The 21,230-nt window shown below is 43.4% G+C and overlaps 1 protein-coding gene across 1 annotated transcript; it reads left to right on the top strand.

The window, feature by feature from the left end:
* On the top strand, positions 1-13,022 carry ZNF233 (zinc finger protein 233). Its single transcript, XM_045531494.1, is given in 7 exon segments — positions 1-71; positions 713-774; positions 6,276-6,402; positions 7,280-7,375; positions 11,171-11,890; positions 11,893-12,196; positions 12,198-13,022. Coding segments are annotated over 6 exon segments (1,440 nt in total). The 5' UTR covers positions 1-71; positions 713-759; the 3' UTR covers positions 12,376-13,022.
* Positions 13,023-21,230: the final 8,208 nt, after the last annotated feature.

Below are 21,230 nucleotides of genomic sequence, written 5' to 3'. Positions count from 1 at the left end.
CAGAAACAGTGCACTCTTGGGTACTTCCGCTGCAGGAGGTCAAGGCAGCAGTTCTCAATCCCCTCTGCGAGGTGAGTAAGCGCCGAACCCCTGTTTCCACCCGGAACTTTTCTGGCCCGGGTGTGGCGCCCGTAGGTGCCAGCCCTCACCCTCGGGGAAGAGAAGCCACGGAGAGCTGGGACGACAGTTTGCTTGCCTTTGGCTTTTAGGGCGGTTCGCGGGTCCCCAAGTTGGGGGCGGGCCCGGGTCGCACATCTGGTTTGAGGGTCTCCCGGCCCCTCAAGTTCCCTAGCTTTCCCCGCCTTCCACACGCTCTGCCCCCTTCTGGCGGGATAGTCTTGGTAGAGTTAATTTTTCTGTTTTTCTTCTGTAAGAAGGTTTTATATTAGTGCACCGGGGTGTTGTGAGATTTACGTGAAATAAATAGAGGTAAAAATACTTAGGACCGGTCCAGGCACATGCTAAAAGGTGGCCAGTTGTTGCCAATCTGTTATTTTTTCCCCGAGCTTCTGTGAGCTCGCCTTGGTTTTGAGCTCCAGGTGCAAGACCGCTGCCCCTTCTCTGATCCCTGCAGCCAGCGGAGCTGCTCCTGGATTCCTAGTGAGGGGGTCAACTTTCTTCCCATCTTTTTTTTTTTAAGGTACGAGTGTGTCATACCCCCAGCAGGTGCACAGTATGGTCTATGATTTATTGCTTCTTTCTTTTTTCCCAGTTCTACCTTGCCAGGACTCTGCCCTTCCCCAGAAGGAGCAGGAGAAAATGACGAAGTTTCAGGTGAGTTTTGATTTTTATCTCTTAAGATGACATCACTTTTCTCAAAGATTAGGTTTGTCTTTTTTCTCTTCCTTGGGAAGGGTAAAGGAGGAAAATAGGCATCTGTGATCGGCCAGTTACTTGCTTTTTTATTGGTTCTGTTTTTTGTTTTTGTCTTTACTTTTATTTTTAGTTTTGGTAGTTTTTTTCCTGGAGACGGAGTCTTGCTTTGTTGCCCCACGTAGAATACAGTGCCATCATCATAGCTCACAGCAACCTCAAACTCCTGGGCTCAAGCGATCCTGCTCCCTCAGCCTCCCAGGTAACTGGGACTACAGGCGCACACCGTCATGCTCGGCTAATTTTTTTTATTTTTAGTAGAGGCGGGTCTCTCTCTTGCTCAGGCTGGTGCAGTCTTTCTGCCTTGGCCTCCCAGAAGTGCTAGGATTACAGGTGTGAGCCATTGCACTTAGCCAATCACAGACTTCTAGCTTCCAGAAGTGTGAGAAAATAAATTTCTATTGTTCAAGCCATCCAATCTATGGTATTTTGTTATAACAAACTAATACATTGATTGAGTGAATCTCAAATAGCATAAACCCCCAGAATCCCCCCCAAGACATGTTGTAGTCAAACTTCTGAAAACTAACAAGAGTGAAAGAAATCTTGAAAGCATTTAGAGAGAAAGGACACCTTAGCTTTAGGGGAAAAAGTTCAAATTGACAGTGTATTTCTCACGAGAACCTATGGAGGCCAGAAAGAAGTGACACACTATTTTTCAAGTCCTGAAAGAAAAGAACTATCAACCTAGGATTCTGTATCCAGTAAGAATATCATTCAGGAATGAAGGGGAAATCCAGACATTCTCAAATGAAGGAAATTAAGAATATTTGTTAGGCCGGGCACGGAGGCTCACACCTGCAGTCCTGGCACTTTGGGAGGCCAAGGATGGGAGAGTTGCTTGACGCCAGGAGTTCAAGACCAGCCTGAGCAAGATCAAGACCCCATCTCTACAAAAAATAGAAAAATTAGCTGGGCGTGGTGGTGTACCTGTAGTCCTGGCTACTTGGGAAGAAGAAGCAGGAAGATCGCTTGAGCCCAGGAGTTTGAGGTTGCAGTGAGCTATGATGATACCACTGCACTCTAGTCTGGGCAATGGAGTGAGATTCTGTCTCAAAAAAAAATTTTTTTTTGTTGCTAGCAAACCTCTAAGAAAAGAGCTAAAGGAAGTTTTCCAAACAGAAGGAAAAGAAAACAGGAGTGTTGGGATTTCAGGAAGAAAGAACAATGAAATGGGTAAAAATTGGGGTATCTGCCTGGTGTCAGGGAGAAAAAACATAGAGGTAAACAAAACAGATTATCTTTCTTGTTTTGAGTTTTCTATTATGTTTCATGGTTGGAGCAAGAATTATTACATTGATGAAGTTCTGAGTGTATGTAGAGGAAATATTTAAGACAGTTATAAGTGAGCTACTGTAAAGGAACTCAAAGGGAGATGAGGTTTGTACATTTCACTTGAACTAGTAAAATCTTGACGCCAGTGGACTGATAACTTATGTATGTGTGAGCAACCACTAAAACTAATACAAGAGATATGTTCAAAGACATTATAGATCAATCACAATGGAATTCTAAAAAGTGTTCATCACTGGAAGCCATGGCTGGGGGTGGAAAATGAAAAAAATTTAACAAAAAAGAAAAAGTGAGTCAGGCACAGTGGCATGGGCCTGTAATCCCAGCTACCTGAGAGGCTGAGACAGGAGGACCACTTGAGCCCAGGAGATCAAGACCAGCCCAGGCAACATAGTAAGACCCTGTTTCAAAAAAAAGAAAGAAAACGAAAACCAATAAAAACCTAACTAAATAAATAAAGGCTACATGCTATGTGATTCTATATATATATTTATATATTCTAATCATACTCTATGATTCTATTTATATAATAGTCTCCAAATGGCAAAGTTTTAAAGAGGGACAACAGATTGGTGGTTGCCAGGGGTTAGGGATGGTGGGGGAGGGAGTGGGTGTAGCTATAGGTGGTAGTAGATGGAAGATCTTTGTGGTGATGGAATAATTCTTGTTTTGCTTGTGATGGTGATGACATGAATCTGATACCTGTGATAAAAATGACAAAGAACTACACGTAGACACATTATGCTGGTATCAATTTTCTGGGGTTGATTTTACACTATAGTTGCATAAGCTGTAACCATTGGGGAAGATTGGGTCAAAGATATGTGGGACCTCTGTGTACTGTCTTTGCATTTTCCTTGAATCAATAATTATTTAAAAATAAAAAATCATTTAAAAAATTATTTGAGGAATTTTGAAATAATTTGTCCTGTTCAAAATTTAAAATCCTCCCGCCCCTGAAAGAGGTGCCTTAGTTGTTTTGTGGGAAGACTAAGCATCGGCTGAAGTCAGGAAAAATGCTGTTAGATGTTTTGTTGCTAGAAGAGCTATTTTCTTCTTTTCAGTGATTTAGTTGCCACGTTTGTGTGTGTGTGTGTGTGTGTGTGTGTGTGTGTGTGTGTGTGCGCGCGCGCGCGCGCATGCGGGCTAAGGTGTGTTTTGTTGACTTCTGAAAATAATATCATATACTTCGTTTAAAATGTCTCCTAGTTTTGTAATACTTACGGGCACTTCCTGTTTGTCCTTGCATGTACTGCTCAGAGTAGTTGTAGGAGAATAAACTTGGAATTAGCTCCATTTTAAACATACAGGAAGCAAGTTCATGATGGTTCTTACCCTTTTCTAAGGCACAGAAACACACAAGCGTCAAAGCCATCTCTAAGGCCCCTGCCTCCTAGGTCAGAAGTACCAGGTGTTCTATTTGTGTGAAAAGACACAGAAGAAAAGAGAGTTCTGCATTTAGTCAGTATGACTGGCATGTTCTTTGCATGGAGGACTCCACGTGCTGCCCCTGGACGGGTTCTGTCCTCACTGGATGTGAAACCTACTCCTTTAGTATACCTCGGTGCTCAGGGCTCCAGCCAAAACAAATATAATGGTAAGCACAGTATTTATATAAATATTCAAATTTACCCACAGTAAAAGACATCTTACACATCGTTATGAGACAAATGGAAACTGGAAGGAAAATATTTACAACATAATATGCTAGAAAATGACTTAATATCCTAAAAATGTCTCTTACAAGTTCATAACACTCAAAAAGCCAGTAGGAATATGAGCAAAATTTACAAATAGGCAAGTCACAATAGAAGATTACTAGGAAATACAAGGGATCTATGAAGCTGCGTGTGGTGGCTCACAGCTATGGTCCCCGCGACTTGGGAGGTTGAGGCAGGAGGATCGCTTGAGACCAGGAGTTCGAGGCTGCAGTGAGCCTTGATCACGCCACTGCACTCCAGCCTGGGCGACAGAGCGAGACTCCATCTCTATAAAAAAAAAAAAAAAGGAAATATATGAAAAAGTGATGGTCTTCATTAATAGTCAACTATTTGGAAATTTTTCAAAGATCTATTTTTATTTATCTAATTACTAAAGATTTAAGGAAGTAATCATGCCCAAGTTTAGCCAGGTTATGGAAATTCAGGGAACACTTAAGAGTTACGTGAAATAAAGATAAGAATCATTTGGGAGGAAAATATGCCATTATACTTGCAAAATTTCAAAGGTCTGTGTTCTTTGACATTGATATTTTTTCCTTAGGATAAATTCTAGGAAATGGAAATGGGCCAAGATCAATGTGTCAGGATGTTCCTTGTAGCATTGCTTGTAATAATAAAACATCGAAACTAATCATGCGTTATAGATCATGTATAGTTCATATATTGCATGAACTATTAAATATGGGTGAAATACTAATAAAAACTAAAATTTGTTGAGGACTTACTATGTGCCAGGCATATATGTTCTAAGCTGTTCAGTAGAACTTCTGCAGTGCTGTTTCAATACAATTTTCAGTATTGTGACGTCCAGTATGGAAGCCACTACCCACAGGTGGCTCTTGAGCACTTGAAATGTGGCTAGTGCAACCAAGGGACTAAATTTTAAACTTGTCTTTAATTTTTAATTAATTTAAATGTACAGGCTGGACGCAGTGGCTCATGCCTGTAATCCTAGCACTCTGGGAGGCCGAGGCGGGTGGATTGCTCGAGGTCAGGAGTTCGAGACCAGCCTGAGCAAGAGCGAGACCCCGTCTCTACTAAAAAAAGAAAAAAATAGAAAGAAATTATCTGGCCAATTAAAAAACATATATAGAAAAAATTAGCCGGGCATGGTGGCGCATGCCTGTAGTCCCAGCTACTCGGGAGGCTGAGGCAGGAGGATCGCTTAAGCCCAGGAGTTTGAGGTTGCTGTGAGCTAGGCTGATGCCACGGCACTCACTCCAGCCCGGGCAACAGAGTGAGACTCTGTCTCAAAAAATAAATAAATGTACATAACATGTGACTAGTGGCTGCTAACAGTGCAGTTCCAAGGACTTCATGTATACTCAGATCATTTGTCTGTATAAGGATCTTCTGATGGGGAGTGTCATTATTCACTGGAGGAAATTCAGGTTCAGGCATTTGTCTATATAAAGTCACACAGTTAGGGGCAGAGTTTTGGAATTTAAACTGAGGCACAGCAGTCTCCTCTTATCCATGGGGGATATGTTTTAAGACGCCCCCCCAGTGGATGCCTGAAATCGTGGGTAGTACCGAACCCTATCTATACTATGCTTTTTTTGGTCTGATAGCTGACAGCTACTCCGTGACTCGCAGATACAGTGTGGAGATGCTGGACAAAGGGATGATTCACATCCTGGGTGGATGGAGCAGGACAGTGTGAGATTTCATCACGATATTTAGAACAGCACACAATTTACAATTTATGAATTATTTCTAGAATTTTCCATATGATATTTTCAGACTGCAGTTGATCGTGGGTCACTGAAATTGTGGAAAACTGAACAGTGGATAAAGGGGGACCCTCCTATTCTGGCATGAAAAGCTGTACACTCAGACACAGAGCACTGTCACAGATAGTGTCTCAGATAGGTGGCATGTACCTTGGGAGCACAGAGGACCAGTTGCATAACTCCCCAGGAAAGGTGACCGAAGGCCTGTTGGTTTCTCAAATTGTAACAAAATTAGAGTACATGGGCTTAGTAAAGGTGGGTGAGAAAGGAAAACAAAAACTATCAGATCCTGTTGGAACTAAATTGACCTAACATTTCTAGGACAATTTGGTAGTATCATTGAAATTATAAAATGTATGTACCCCGTGATTCACGAATTACAGTTTTAGGGCATTTACTGTTGGGATACTAACAAATGACACCAACTTATATATACAGGGGTAACTTTTTAGTTGCATATACTTTTGGTGTGAGTGTGGAATATTACTGTATGGAATTGGCATGGGGATGGAGAAGGGGAGGAACCTATTTAAAATTGACTTAAGGTCCTCAGAGTCCAGAACATCTTCCTACCTGTCCTTTCCACCTGCCCAATGCCGCCCCTCTCCCACTGGATGTTGGTCATAAATTGAGGGACATGTGCTTGATGTTGTAGGAGGCAGTGACGGTCAAGGACGTGGCTGTGGTCTTCACGGAGGAGGAGCTGGGGCTGCTGGACTCTGCCCAGAGGGGGCTGTACCGAGAAGTGACGCTGGAGAACTTCAGGAACCTGCTGTCAGTGGGTGAGGACAGCCACCTTCTGTAACTGAACGTCAACCCTCAGGAGTGTCTTAGTTGCAAATAGTTGAGACTTTGGGGCTCTTGAAGTGCTTTCCTGAATTTGAGGGCCTGCATTTCCTAATCCCTGTGGGACACTTTGCCTATACCTTGTCTATTTTCCTGAAATTATGGTTGTGACATCTTGGTGGGTTTTAAAATCAGTGGATGAGGGCCGGGCACGGTGGCTCACGCATGTAATCGTAGCACTCTGGGAGGCGGAGGCGGGAGGATTGCTCAAGGTCAGGAGTTCGAGACCAGCCTGAGCAACAGTGAGACCCTGTCTCTACTAAAAATAGAAAGAAATGATCTGGACAGCTAAAAATGTATATATATAAAAAAAAAAATTAGCCGGGCATGGTGGCACATGCCTGTAGTCCCAGCTACTTGGGAGGCTGAGGCAGAAGGATTGCTTAAGCCCAGGAGTTTGAGGTTGCTGTGAGCTTGATGCCATGGCACTCTAGCCCGGGCAACAGAGCGAGACTCTGTCTCAAAAAAAAAAATCACTGGATGAGTTACATCATTATTGTTTCTAATGAAATGGGATAGAAATATCCTAACTCCTTGTCAGGAACTACATACAGTGAAACAAAAATAGTGAGGAAAACAGGAAAGGAGATTCAAGAAAAGTAGATAATCGTTAGGATCAGATCACCTGATCACTTGGTTTGGTGATTTCTATTTACATATTTGCGTACTGATCACAACTTGAAATATATTTGGACAATAGTTCATGAGAATTTTGAGAAATACTACTTCTAGCACGTGAAGACGATACTATTAGGATTAAAATTTTGGCTTGTCACGCATTCTCTTTATACATATGCCATTTCTTTTTCGCAGGCTACCAGCCCTTCAAACTAGATACGCTGTTATGGTTGGGAAGAGAAGAGAAGCTTTGGGTGACAGAGGCAGAGACCCAAGGAGATGGGTGCTCAGGTGAGAACCATGCCGCTTTGAGTGTGTGCAGGGGACAGCCCGGTACTCCCTTCCCACCACCTCCTTGGCTGCCAGGCTGGCCCAAGCCCCCAGAATTCCCCACTGCTGTAGTGCCGCAGCTTGCTCACTGCCTTCCTGCTCTGCTCCGTCTGCCTACAGCCCATTGTCCACACGGGAGCCAGATCATGGAAGTCAGATCATGTCACTCCTTGGCTTGAAACCCCCCCATGACTTTCCATCTCACTCATTAAATCCAGAGTTCCCATGGCGCCTTCAGGATCCTATGTGACCTGGCCCACTCCCTCTCTCTGAGTCCATTTCCTCTCCTTTGCCCTTCGCTCAGTCTCTTCCAGCAACATGGGACTGCTCTCTGTTTCTTAGGCCTGTCGAGTGTGCTGCTTCTGCCTGCAGTCCTGTCGCTTGCTCGTCTGTCTGCCTGGGGTATTCTCACCCTGCACGTCCTCCTGGCTCCTTGCCTACTTCATTCGTGTCTGCTCAGGCATCCTCATGCTGGAAGCCTGTTCTGACCACCCTGTTGAAAATACCTATCCCCTTACTCAACCTGATTCCGTGACTAATGATTAATCACCAGCTGACAGATCCATGTGTTGTATTTTATTTACTTGTTTATGGTCTTTCTCGTAACTTCATTACGAGCGAGGGCTTGGCACATAGGACATGTTCATTCACTGTTTGTTGAATGACTGAGTGACTGGATGAATGGGTGGGTGGTCACATTTGAATAGCAGTGAAAAGGCTCCCTCGCAGCTTTCCCTAACCTGTGGCATCCGTATACCAGGGACATCCTCCCTGCTCTCCTCTCACCATTCTCCTAGCCCTTCTCTTCCTTCTTTCAATACCCCCTTTTCCTCACTCCTTCCTTCATTTATCTTTAATCTGTATATTCCTCAGATATGCCCACCCTAAAATGTACTAATTATAGTCATCCCTACTGGTTGTAAGCACCAGAAACCAAAACTAAATCAAAGAAACAAAAAATCCCCAGGAAAATCTGTCGGCCAATCTGATAGATTATGCCCTGGATTTTGTGAGTAGTCGGGGGTAAAATCTTTCCAATGTTTTTCATTTCTTTTCTTGTGTGTCGGTGCTGCGTGAAGGTGGAATGCAGTCAGGAATGTCGGATGCTGCTTGCACTTGACTGATTCCCTCAGTTTTTAATACAAACCTAACCTGGGAATTATGACCCCAGTTTTGCCATTGTCCCTTTTGTTTCTTAATAGGTAGGTTCCCAACTGCTTTGCCTCCTTGAGCAAATCTTTTATTTTTTAATTATGGACCAACTTTTTATTGAAATGTTTACAGAAAACTAGACAAATAATAAATATACTTGTACATTGCCCTAAATTTTTGGAATGTAAAATATCGTATTTTTTTTTTTTTTACAGTTTTTTTTTTTTTTTGAGACAGAGTCTCACTCTGTTGCCCGGGCTAGAGTCCCATGGCGTCAGCCTAGCTCACAACAACCTCAAACTCCTGGGCTCAGGTGATCCTTCTGCCTTAGCCTCCCGAGTAGCTGGGACTACAGGCATGTGCCACCATGCCCGGCTAATTTTTCTCTATATATTTTTAGCAGTCCATATAATTTCTTTCTATTTTTAGTAGAGACAGGGTCTTGCTCTTGCTCAGGCTGGTCTCGAACTACTGACCTTGAGAGATCCTCCCGCCTCGGCCTCCCGGAGTGCTAGGATTACAGGCGTGAGCCACTGCACCCGGCCTACAGTTTTTTTTTAATTGAGGTAGAATTTATATATGCATATCTCAAGTGTGCAGTCTGATGAGTTTTGACGAAGGGAGGTACCTGTACAACTCACACCCCTTAGAAAACTGAGCAAATCTGACAGCGTGTTCTACCCTCACTTCCCTCATCTAGAGTATGTTCCAGGATGTTCCAAACATCAGAATGTTCCAGGATTTTGTATTCTCTCTGTCCGTGTAGGTGCCCTGTTTCATCTAGACAAAATACTCTTGAGGTCTGTTTTTACTGCAAAGAAGTACAAACTAAAGGCCTTCTTCTCCCTTAAGGATCAAAAAAACAAGAGAGAATGGTCCTGAGCAGATCTCACTCTCTTTACTTCTCCGGGAGATAGCTCACAGGTGGGTAGAGATTAAGCTAGTGCTATTAAAGGACTATTTCAGAACATAATTACTCTTCTGATGAATGTTTAGCCTGATTATCATTTTTATGACACCTGTGTTAGTTATCCATTACTGATTTATAAATTACTCTTAAATGTCATGGCTTAGAACAGCAAGCATTTATTTATAGTTTGTGTGGGCTGTGAATCTGGGAGCAGCTTCGCTGGGTGATTCCGACTCAGGATCTCAAGAAGTTGTTGTCAAGGAGCCCACCAGAGCTGCAGTCCTCTGAGGGCTCAGCTGGGACTGAAGGATCCGCTTTCAGGATGGGCTCATTTGTAGGGCTGTTGGCGGGAGGCCTCAGTTTCTTGCCAAGTGGGCCCATCCCTGGGGCTGCCAGAGTAACCTCAAAACACGGCAGCTGCTTTCCTCCAGAACAGGGGATCCAAGAGTGTACAAGACAGAAGCCACAATGTCTTTTATAACCTGTCCTTGGAAGTGACATACCATCACTTCTGTCGTAGTCTATTGGTTTCACAGACCAAGCCTGATGCAGTGTGGGAGGGGCCTTTGAAAGCGTACCTATCTATGAAGCCTAGAAGGCAATAGTAGCCGTTCAGATTGATCAGAAAATTCAGCCAAATGAAGGGACAGCAATGATCAATACTTTTACTCCCATAGGATGTGTCAGCTATTGGAATCTGTTTTCTAGTTTTTTTTGGTTATAAGGTTCACCAATTCAGTGTTATATGCTAGGACCTCATTAAAATGAAGGATAATTCTCTCCAGTCTAGCTCGTTTAATGTGTATATTTAATGGCTAAATTAAGGAAATAAAGATACCATCTCATGGGTTCATTATCAGCACAGAGGAGATGTTTTCCTTCGCAGATATATTCTCTTCACTCTTGCTGAGGAAATCTCCTTTCTCCACCTGCAGACACTAGAGAGATTCAGGCTTTTCTAGGTGTTTCAGGCTAGCTTGCCACATGCAAGTGTGCGGGTTGTACGGTGCGACTGTGATTTTGTGGCTTGCAAACAGTCAGGATTTTGTAGATCCTATACACGTGCTGCAGAAAAGAGAAGAAGATTTTAAAGTGATTATTCTTTTTATTTTGTTTTGAGATAAGATCTTGCTCTGTTGCCTGGTCTAGTGTGTGGTGGCATCACCGTAGCTCACTGCGACTTCAAACTCAAGTGATCCTTCAGGCTCATCCTCCCAAGTAGCTGGGACTACAGGCCGATTCCACCATGCCCAGCTATTTCTTTATTTTTTGTAGAGACCAAGTCTTACTGTGTTGCTCAGGCTGGTCTCAAACACCTGGCCTCAAGCAATCCTCCCCACCATGGCCTCCCAAAGTGCCAGGATTACAGGCATGAGCCATCGCACCTATTCTTAAGTGATTATTCTTATGAACAAGGAGGTAAATCCCCTGTAAAGTCTTTCTAGGACATCTTTTTGCTGCTCTGCATCCTCCATATTTAACCACATACATAGATCTTGGGATAGCTCTAAATGAGTCTCATTAACACTTTGTGATTAGGAGCCACAGGAAAAGAAAAACAATGATAAAGTCAAGCTGAACTCTCCACTGGTTGAATAAGGGCTCCAATGTGGTCAACCTGTGAAATGTTTTTATCTCTGAACAAACATTCAGTTGTCCTCATTTTTATCTCTGAATTCTCTGTATCTTTCCAGGACACAGGAAGCAAAATGAGATAGAGACTCTTCAAGAAGTAGGATTAAGATACCTTTTACATGAAGATCTTATGTGCTGGCAAATATTGGAACAATTTACAACTAAATCAGCCAGAAATCAAGACTCCATAGTAAATCTTCAAGGCAAGAGGTCCAAGTTGCTAAAACAAGGAGATCTTCCCTGTTGGGTATGGGCAGGAGAATCTATTCAGGTCTCTGAAGATGAGAACTATGTAATAAAGCTTAAAAGGGAGAGTTCCAATAGTATAAAAAATCAAGAGTCTCCAATTAGGACTACCTGGGATTTCTGGAGGAGAATGTATCTGAGAGAATCACAGAATTATCAGAATAGGTGTCAGCAAATTGATGTGACAAAGAAACTCTATAAATGTGATCATCATGTTAGGAGGAGGATTGCTCACGACCATGATGATCAGGCAGTGCACAAAAGAGAGGGAGCTTTCAGCCACGATAATTGTGGAAAAGGCTTTGTGAAGAAATCATCCCAGTGTAGTATAATCCAATCAGGAGAGCAAACCTCTGATGAGAATGGAAAAGGCTTCAACATTGGCTCTAATCTTGAACGTCATCAGCAATTGCACTTAGGCGAGAAGCCCCTTATATATATTGAGTATGGGAAAGGCATGGGTTGTAGGTGGGTGCTTCCCATGCATCAGAGTATCCACACGGGACAGAAGTGCTGTAGGAATGGTGAGTGTGGCGAGGCTTCAGTCAGAGCTCACATCTGCAACCTCCTCAGAGAGTCCACACAGCAGAGAGACCCCACAAATGTCGGGTATATGCTCAGAGCTTAAGTAAGAACTGTCTTCCCACTCATGAGCTTATTCACCTAGTAGAGAAGCTGCATACATGTGACAGGTGTGGGAAGGGCTTTTGTCATAGCTCAGATCTTAACATTCACTGTGTAGACAACGCTGAAGAGAGAGCGTGTCAATGTGATACGTACAATAAAGGCTTCAGTCAGATGTCACAACTTCAAGTCCACCAGAGAGCCCACCCTAGAGACTAAACACAACTGGGAGGCACCTGACAGGACATTTAATCAGACTTCTGGTCTTCATCAGAGAGTTCACACTGGAGAGAAACCATATAAATGTGAGGTGTGTGGGAAGGGCTTCAGTAAGAATTCGTATCTTCAGGTTCATCAGAGAGTCCATAATGGTGATAAATCCAGTGCACACTGACGAATGTGGCAAAGGCGTTCTTCAAGACTCAGACTTCTCATTTTCCTCAGAAAATCCGCACAGCAGAGAATATTTATAAAATGTCATGTTGTAAGAATTCACTAGTGAGCTGAGTTTTCTACAGTCATCTGAATTCTGTTGGAGTAGAACTGTTTTTTTGTATGAATATGACCAGCACTTCAAGCACAGCCCAAAATGTCACAGTTCTCAAGAAAACACCCAACAGAGAATCCCTGTAAGAATGGCACAAGAGTTTTAATCTTCGTGTTCAATAGAGGCTGCACAGGAAAGAGGCCTTTAAAAATGATAAGTAAGGTTGGGACTTGAACAAAAGTATAATGATGGACATGACAAAATCCATTTCTGCTAGAATATAACCTTCCTGGAGGCAGAAACTTTGTTTACTGCTGTACGATCATGACCTTGAACCAGTGCCTAACAAATCATAGGTGCTCTGGAATTGATTAACTTGATAGGAAAAACCTATCATAATTAGGGAAAATATTTGCAAATGTTTAATGAGTTCAACCCCTATTAGTCACGGTAATTGTACTAGGAAAAGGAAAAATGTTCTCGTAAGAAGCCTTAAAAACGAATTCAAGGAAATGATCGTTTAATAAAAATGCCTAAAATCATGCAAACTGCAATATGAGTAATATTTTTGCAATTGACTTCTATATTCGGCTCAGCTTCACTTTTCAAACAGAAAAGTTTTAATCTTATCATTTAAGACTTTCTCTGTACAATATACTATCAGTTGTATATAGCATAAGTTTTGCAACTTTCTTTTTGGGGCCTTTTGTGATAGGAACAAACTGAAAAAAAAAAAAAAAAAAGTCTTTCTTTTGCCCAGGCTAGAGTACAAGGGCATCATTATAGTTCACTGCAACCTCAAAACTTCTGGGCTTGAGTGATCCTCCTGCTTCAGCCTCCTGAGTAGGTAGGCCTACAGGTGCCACCACGCCTGGCTAATTTTTCTATTTTTTGTAGAGACAGAGTCTCACTATGTTGCTCAGGCTTGTCTTGAACACATGGCCTCAAGTGGTCCTCCTGCCTTGGCCTCCCAAAGCACTATGGCTACAGGTGTGAGCCACCGTGCCTGTGCCTGTCCCCAACTGGTTTTTTTTTTTTTGAGACAGAGTGTCGCTTTGTTGCCCTGGTTAGAGTGAGTGCCGTGGCATCAGCCTAGCTCACAGCAACCTCAGACTCCTGGGCTTAAGCAATCCTACTGCCTCAGCCTCCCAAGTAGCTGGGACTACAGGCATGCGCCATCATGCCCGGCTAATTTTTTCTATATATTAGTTGGCCAGATAATTTCTTTCTATTTTTTTAGTAGAGACGGAGTCTCGCTCTTGCTGAGGCTGGTCTCGAACTTCTGACCTCAAGCGATCTACCCGCCTCGGCCTCCCAGAGTGCTGGGATTACAGGCGTGAGCCACCGCGCCCGGCCCCCAGCTGGTTTTTGATTCTGTAAAGCTTCACGAGAAAAGACTGTGCAAAATAGGGGACCATCTTATAGCGTGTATTCTGGATGTTGAACTAAGCTGTTAAGGGTGCGAAGCATTTTGGACAATATGCCATACGTCTCAGATGCTTTAGTGGTTTTCAAATTTGCTTGGTTGAAGAGTTTACTCAGCGAGGTGTCTGTTTAGTGGAGGTGGGGAAAAGTGTCCCACAATTTTTTTCCTGGACCTTCCTTCCAGGACAATGGGTACCTAAATTCCATGATATCTCAAGTTTTATGTTACCATCAGAAATACAGGGCCAGTAATGCTGTGCTTTGTCACCACCAGATAGTAGGGTGGACTACTAGAGTTCATAGTTTCTATCAGTTCAGATGTTTTCAATAATAAGAAATAGAAAACCCAACTCAAACTAGTTGAAACAAAAAGGAGGATTCATTAGTATGTATAATTAAGAAGAAGACACGTAGGCCAGAAGATAGGCCTGGTTGAAACAGGCCTTTGGATCAATTATTTAAAAAGAATACTTGAAATTGTTTTTTTATTAATATGTAATGTACATATTTATGGGATGCATGTGACATTTTGATAACATGTACAATGTGTAACAATCAGATCAGGGCAACTAGGATATTCAACACCTCAAATACTTATCATTTCTTTGTGTTGGGAACATTCCAAATTTTTTCTTCTAGCTATTTTGAAATAGATATTAATTTTTTTTTTTTTTTTTTTTTTTGAGACAGAGTCTCGCTGTGTTGCCCAGGCTAGAGAGAGTGCCGTGGCGTCAGCCTAGCTCACAGCAACCTCAAACTCCTGGGCTTAAGCGATCCTCTGCCTCAGCCTCCCAAGTAGCTGGGACTACAGGCATGTGCCACCATGCCCGGCTAATTTTTTTTTTCTATATATATATTTTAGTTGGCCAGATAATTTCTTTCTATTTTTAGTAGAGTCGGGGTCTCACTCTTGCTCAGGCTGGTTTTTTTTTTTTTTTTTTTTTTTTTAGACAGAGTCTCACTCTGTTGCCCAGGCTAGAGTGCCATGGCATCAGCCTCACTCACAGCAACCTCAAACTCCTGGGTTCTAGCGATCCTCCTGACTCAGCCTCCCGAGTAGCTGGGACTACAGGCATGCACCACCATGCCCGGCTAATTTTTTCTATATATTTTTAGTTGTCCATGTAATTTCTTTCTATTTTTAGTAGCGATGGAGGTCTCAGTCTTGCTCAGGCTGGTCTCGAACTCCTGAGCTCAAATGCTCCACCCGCCTTGGCCTCCCAGAGTGCTAGGATTACAGGCATGAGCCACTGCGCCCGGCCTGATTCCATATCTTGACTATTGTGAATAAAGCTACAGGAAACATGGGGGTGCAGATATCTCTTCAATATACTGATTTCCTTTCTTTTAGATATATGCCCAGAAACAATCATAATACAGAAAAGGCATTAATATGAGTAAAAGTAGAAACATCATTGTCACACATAAATTGGATATTCTATTGAACACTTTTCAGAATATCCCTTTATGCATACAGATACATATTTCTTCTACTTTTAAAAACTGGAATAATATGCATACTATTTTTAATTTTAATTTTATTCACTTCATATGTTGGAAACACTCTGTCAATGGTGATCTGTATCTTAATTGTGCAGTATTACACTATACAGATGGTATGATGAGTTAACTAATTTTCTACTGATGAATGCTCAGTTTGTGTCTTCTAAACAGCAGTTTGATGAAGAATTTAGAACAGTAACATTCATCTTCATAGACTTGTACTATTATTTCCTTGGAAGAAATTTCTAGAATTAGTGCTGTATCAAAGGAGCATGCCGTTTCCCTAACCCTCATGAGCAATGGATATGCACCCTTAACTGGATAGCAGTGGTGTGCTGGTACTCTTCCTGTTTGCCAGAAGAAAAGAAATCTGTGGATGAAGATATTATACAGAGCCTCCACAAATTGTTATAAACAGTGTCCACCATGAAAGCCAAAATTAATCAGACTTTCCAGAACAAAAAGATTAATTGACCAAAATCCAAGAGAAAGACAATAGAAACTGACCCCCAGGTGATCCAGATATGTGTAGTGATCAGACGTGGACACAGTTGTTCATGGCGTGCAGACTGCCCAAATCCAAAGGCCATGGTTGTGCTCCCTTTTGTCCCACTTGGGGCCCTACAGGTAGCAGTGGAGGTGGCAGTGATCCAGCTGGCCCAGCACCGGGCCGTGGGTGCCAAGGGCTAAGGCTGCTCTTCTGCCCGGGTCCCACAGGAAGTGGGGTTGAGCAGGATCGCCCAAGCCACAGCAGCAGGTGCCGGCCCATGGTCTCCTGCTCTACCCAGGACCCTCCCACTGGCAGCAGCTGGAAGGACAGAGTACACATCTCCTGCCCACGGGGCACATGCAAGCGCCAGGATTCCCTTCTCCCTCCCCACCTGAGAGAGGCAAGCGGGTGGCTGCAGTCACAGATCTGGGAAAAAGTAGTGTTGCAGGGTTGGGATGTCTCAGTGGTGCCAGCTGCAGTGCCCAGGGCTTGTAAGCCAGCCCTCCCTCCTCTCGGGAGCAGCAGCAACTGCACAGCCTCGAGGCAGGTCTCTGTGTCCATCCAGGGGCCTGCTGGGGTGGAGGGGCCCTTTTCGCTGCTCTGTTTACCATATCCTCAGGGGAAGCCTGGAGGCTGGGATTCTCTCCTTTGCCCCTTTCCCACGTGTGCGCGCCTTCCCTAACGACCCCAGGGCCTGCTGAGCAGCTGGTCCCACTTCTATCTTCCTCACTTCACTCCCACCTCCCCTCCGTGGATTCCCAGTGCTGTTGCTCAGACAATCAGTCCAAAGGTGGGTATCCAGCAAATTGGTTTCCCTGATCATCACCTAAGTGCACATTTGGGAATAACACCAATTGGGTGTCGGACTGAGGTGGGGGGTGAGGAGAGGGGATGGGTGTATACCTACATGATGAGTGCGTTGCGCACCGTCTGGGGAATGGTCACACTTGAATGTTCTGACTTGGGGGGGGTGGAGAGGGGGGAGGGGATGGGGGTATAACTACATGATGAGTGCAATGCGCACTGTCTGGGGAATGGACATGCTTGAAGTTCTGACTCGGGGGCATGGGCGGGACATGGGCAATATACATAACCTGAACTTTTGTACCCCCATAATAAGCTGAAATTAAAAAAAACAAAAAACAAAAAACAAAGGTGGGTATCTATTCACCATCTTCATTTCGCCTCACAAGAGCCGCATGGCCAGGCTGCTTCCAGTCTGCCATCTTGGCCTCTCCCAAGGACCCGTTTAATAACTAATAACCACAAGACCTTTATCACACTTAAGAAAAATTAACATCATTCTTGAATATCATTAAATAGCCTGTCAAGTGCTCATATTTTTCTGATCACCTCCAAATGGGGACTTTGACATTCTGTTTGGATTAAAGGCAAAATAGAGACTCTCCTCTTTTGATCATAAATGCTTAAGACTAGTAAGTTTTAATTTATCAATCACATTCCTTTATGGTGAGTAGTTTTGATTGCAAGTCAGAGGGAAAGCATGCACGATTTCATCATAAAATATGTTTGCTGAAGGTTTTTATAAATCTGTTTGTATTTTTTATGTAACCACTATTCCAATGGTATAGCTACCAAAATTTACAACACTGAATACCCAGTTCATATGCAGATTTCTCCAATTCTCTCCAGAAATGCCTTTTATTTTATTTATTTCTTTTTTTATTTCAGAATATTATGAGGGTACAAACATTTTGGTTACATGTAATGCCTTTGCCTCACCCAAGCCAGGGCTAGAGGTGTGCGCTTCCCCCATACAGGGCGCTCCGTCTCCATTAGTTGTGACTTTACCCACCTGACCAGCACCCAGTGAGTATTACTACCAGGTGAGCACCTTAGTGTTGATCAGTTGGTACCAATTTGATGGCGAGCACATGTGGTGCTTGTTTTTCCATTCTTGTGATACCTCACTTCAAAGGATGGGCTCAAACTCTATCCAGGATAATAAGAGGTGCTAGTTCACCATTGTTTTTTGTAGTTGAGTGGTACTCCATGGTTATACATATACCACATTTTATTAATCCACTCATGTCTTAATGGGCACTTGGGTTGTTTCCACATCTCTGCAATTGTAAATTGTGCTGCTATCAACATTGATGTGCAGATGCCTTTATCACAGAATGTCTTTTTTTCCTTTGGGTAGATGTGTAGTAGTGGGATTGCTGGATCAAATGGTATTTATATTTTTAGCTCTTTGAGATATTTCCAAATTACTTTCCACAGGGGTTGTACTAATTTGGAGTCCCACCAGCAGTGTAGGAGTGTTCCAGTCTCTCCACATCCACGCCAGCATTTGTTGTTTTGGGACTTTTTGATAAAGGTTGTTCTCACTGGAGTTAGGTGATATCTCATTGTGGTTCTGATTTGCACAGAAATGCCATTTCAAGCTGATTTGTTTGAATCACATTTCAAACCTTGTCCACACATTACATTTGGTCATTGATCTCTCATATCTATTTCATTCATTTCTATAATGATATTTAGCAAGAAAATGGTATGATCAGATGTGTGATACTGAAATGAACTTTGAAAGATCTTTAATTTATTTCACAAATGTTTTTGAGCTCCTCCTTTGAGTAGGATACTATACTGGGTATCCTGGGATACAGCAATGAACATGACAAAGTCCTCTGGTCCCATATCACTTGGAAGGACTTGACAAATAATAAACAAGTAAAGAAATAAATATGCAAGATAGCAATGCATGCTATGAAGACAATAAAATGGCCTGGAATGACTGTGTGGGGCTTTAGGTGTAAGTTTTCTGAATAAGGTCAGTTGTGACCAGGGGGAATGCAAGTGTGCAAACTAGTTGTGAGGCTACGGCCGTCATTCAGTGGGAGACAATGGAAAATTCTGCTACTTTAGTCATAGTATGAATGGAGATAGTTCATTGACAAAGGATCACTAGGACTTACAGTTTTGTATGGAGACCAGGAGAGGGAGATTGTAACAGCAACTGCAAAGCATTCAGTCTTGGTAAGTTGGAGAATGCTACTTTTACGAGAAAGCTAAGGGACTCAGAAGAGTTGCGGTCTGGAGGGAGAATGCAATGAGTATTTTGTCCTAGTGTTAGGCTGCCTTGTGGTGCCTGGTTCTGATCTGTCCCCACCCCAAGGCTGCGGGTTCTTGCAGTGCAGGGACTGGGCCATGTTCCCTGGGTGCCCAGCACGAGGCGGGCAGCGAGGAGCACTTCAGAGAGTGTCTGGGCTCGGGGAGCTGCCCAGGAGGCAACTGGAAACGGGCTGGCAGCTCAGTGAGATTGTCTCCAGAATTCCTGAAAATGATTTGAAAAAACAAAACACAAGCAAAGCATGTAGGCTGTCATCCCTTACTGCTTTGGCTTTCAGTGGGACACAGAAATCAGCAGTGCAATGACTGATAATTGCTTAATAATCTAAGGTAATATTCAAGTTGACTTAGAAACAAACTAGCCCTAATGAATTCTGCCTGTGTTTATCACGTGAGGTTGATCATGGCTAACATTTATTAGCCAGGCCATATGGTTCGCATTAATGAGCCACGCGCAGTTTCCACAGCCTGACATGTGCTAAGTCATTTATTCTTAATAATATCCTCAATAGTAGCCTCATTCTACAATGAGAAAACAGAGACAGAGATTCATGTACCTGTACAAGGTCACATACCCAAAACCCTCGTGCCGATCAGGAGTGGGATCGGGCCTGTGAATAGCCACTGCACTCCAGCCTGGGCAACATAGCAAGACCCCATCTCTAAAAAAAAAAAAAAAGTCACATACCCCTTAAGTGGCAGAACCAACACTTAAACTTTGGCAGCCAGATTCCACACCTGTGCTCTTGGACACAATGCTCTGATCTAGTGAGAAAAAAACCCATGAGGAAGTCTCTGGGAGCCCAGGGCATTGCAGCTGAACGTTAAGGGTAAGCAGTCAGCTGTGAGGTACATGACCCAAAAAGAACAGCATGGATAAAAGGTTTGAGGCCGTTATCGGGGAGAGTGAGTGATTCACTGTGGCTGGACATTTCGATGTGGGGAGAAAACTAGGTACAGACTTGGAAAGTTCTTGTATGTTGCTTGCTCAAGAATTGGGCTTTTGGCAAGGATATGGAGAGATTGGAACCTTTGTGCACTGTTGGTGGGAATGTCAAATCGTGCAGCCACTAGGAAAAACAGTATAGTGGTTCCTCAAGAAATTAAAAATAGAATACCAGCAATTTTACTTCTGATTTCACTTCTCCCAAAAGAACTGAAAGCAGAATTTCTAGGAGATATCTTCACGCCCATGTTGATAGCAGAATTAGTCACAATGGCTAGGAGGTGGGGACAACCCAGGTGTGCACTGGTGGTTGAAAAGATCACCAAAACGTGGTACAGGACATATGACGGATTATTATTTAGCTGTGAATGTTCTAACCCTCACAATCTATACATATGTTACCTTATATAGCAAAAGGGACTCTGTAAATGTGATGACATTAAGGATCTTGAAATGGGGAGATTGGTTTGTCCAGGTGGACGCAATGTAGTCACAAGCCCTTATAAGGGGAAGGCAGGAAGTCAGAGAAGATTCCACGCAGCTGGCTTTGGAGAGGGAGGAAGGGGCCACGAGCAGAGTCTAGAAGCCGGAAGAGGCAAAGCACAGACTCTCTCCCCTTGAAATTCCAGAAGGAACCAGCCCTGCCGACGACACCTTGAGGTCAGTCAGAACTGTAAGAGAACAAATTTGTTTTGTTTTCAGCCACTAGGTACCTGCTAAGTTTTCCAGAGCAGCCATAGGAAACTGAGCCACTCCTTAGCTGTCCTTTTGCTGATGCCATTAGAATCCCTGTCATCTGCATTTGTCTTTAGAACAGCCCAGTGACAAGGTGAGGCATCCAGGCTCTGGAATCAGAGCTGGATTCAGGTCCAGCCAAGCCACTTGCCAGCTCTGTGACCTGGGAAACCTAATCTCACTGAACCTCAGCCTCCTGGTTTGTTCAACAGTTGGAAAAATAGTCACCATTGTTATTATTATCATCTAGAATTTCTCTCATGAGCCAGGCCCTGGACTAAGCTTTACACAGATCAGCTCACTAATCTCCCAAACAACCCTAGGGGTTAGGTTTTGTTATCACTATCCCAAAGGATTGTTAAATGAAACAGAGACTCTTGGAGGTTTTTTTGTTGTTGTTGTTGTCCCCACCCCCCCAAATCATTTCTTTCTATTTTTTAGTAGAGACGGGGCCTCGGGGCCTCGCTCTTGCTCAGGCTGGTCTTGAACTTCTGACCTCGAGCGATCCTCCCGCCTCGGCCTCCCAGAGAGCTAGGATTACAGGCGTGAGCCACCGCGCCCGGCCCTCTT

Source organism: Lemur catta, chromosome 19 (genome assembly GCF_020740605.2).
Source record: "Lemur catta isolate mLemCat1 chromosome 19, mLemCat1.pri, whole genome shotgun sequence".
In the NCBI taxonomy this organism is placed as follows: Eukaryota; Metazoa; Chordata; class Mammalia; order Primates; family Lemuridae; genus Lemur; species Lemur catta.
The sequence above is the reverse complement of the archived record's forward strand: the minus strand, read 5'-3'. Positions and strand labels throughout refer to the sequence as shown.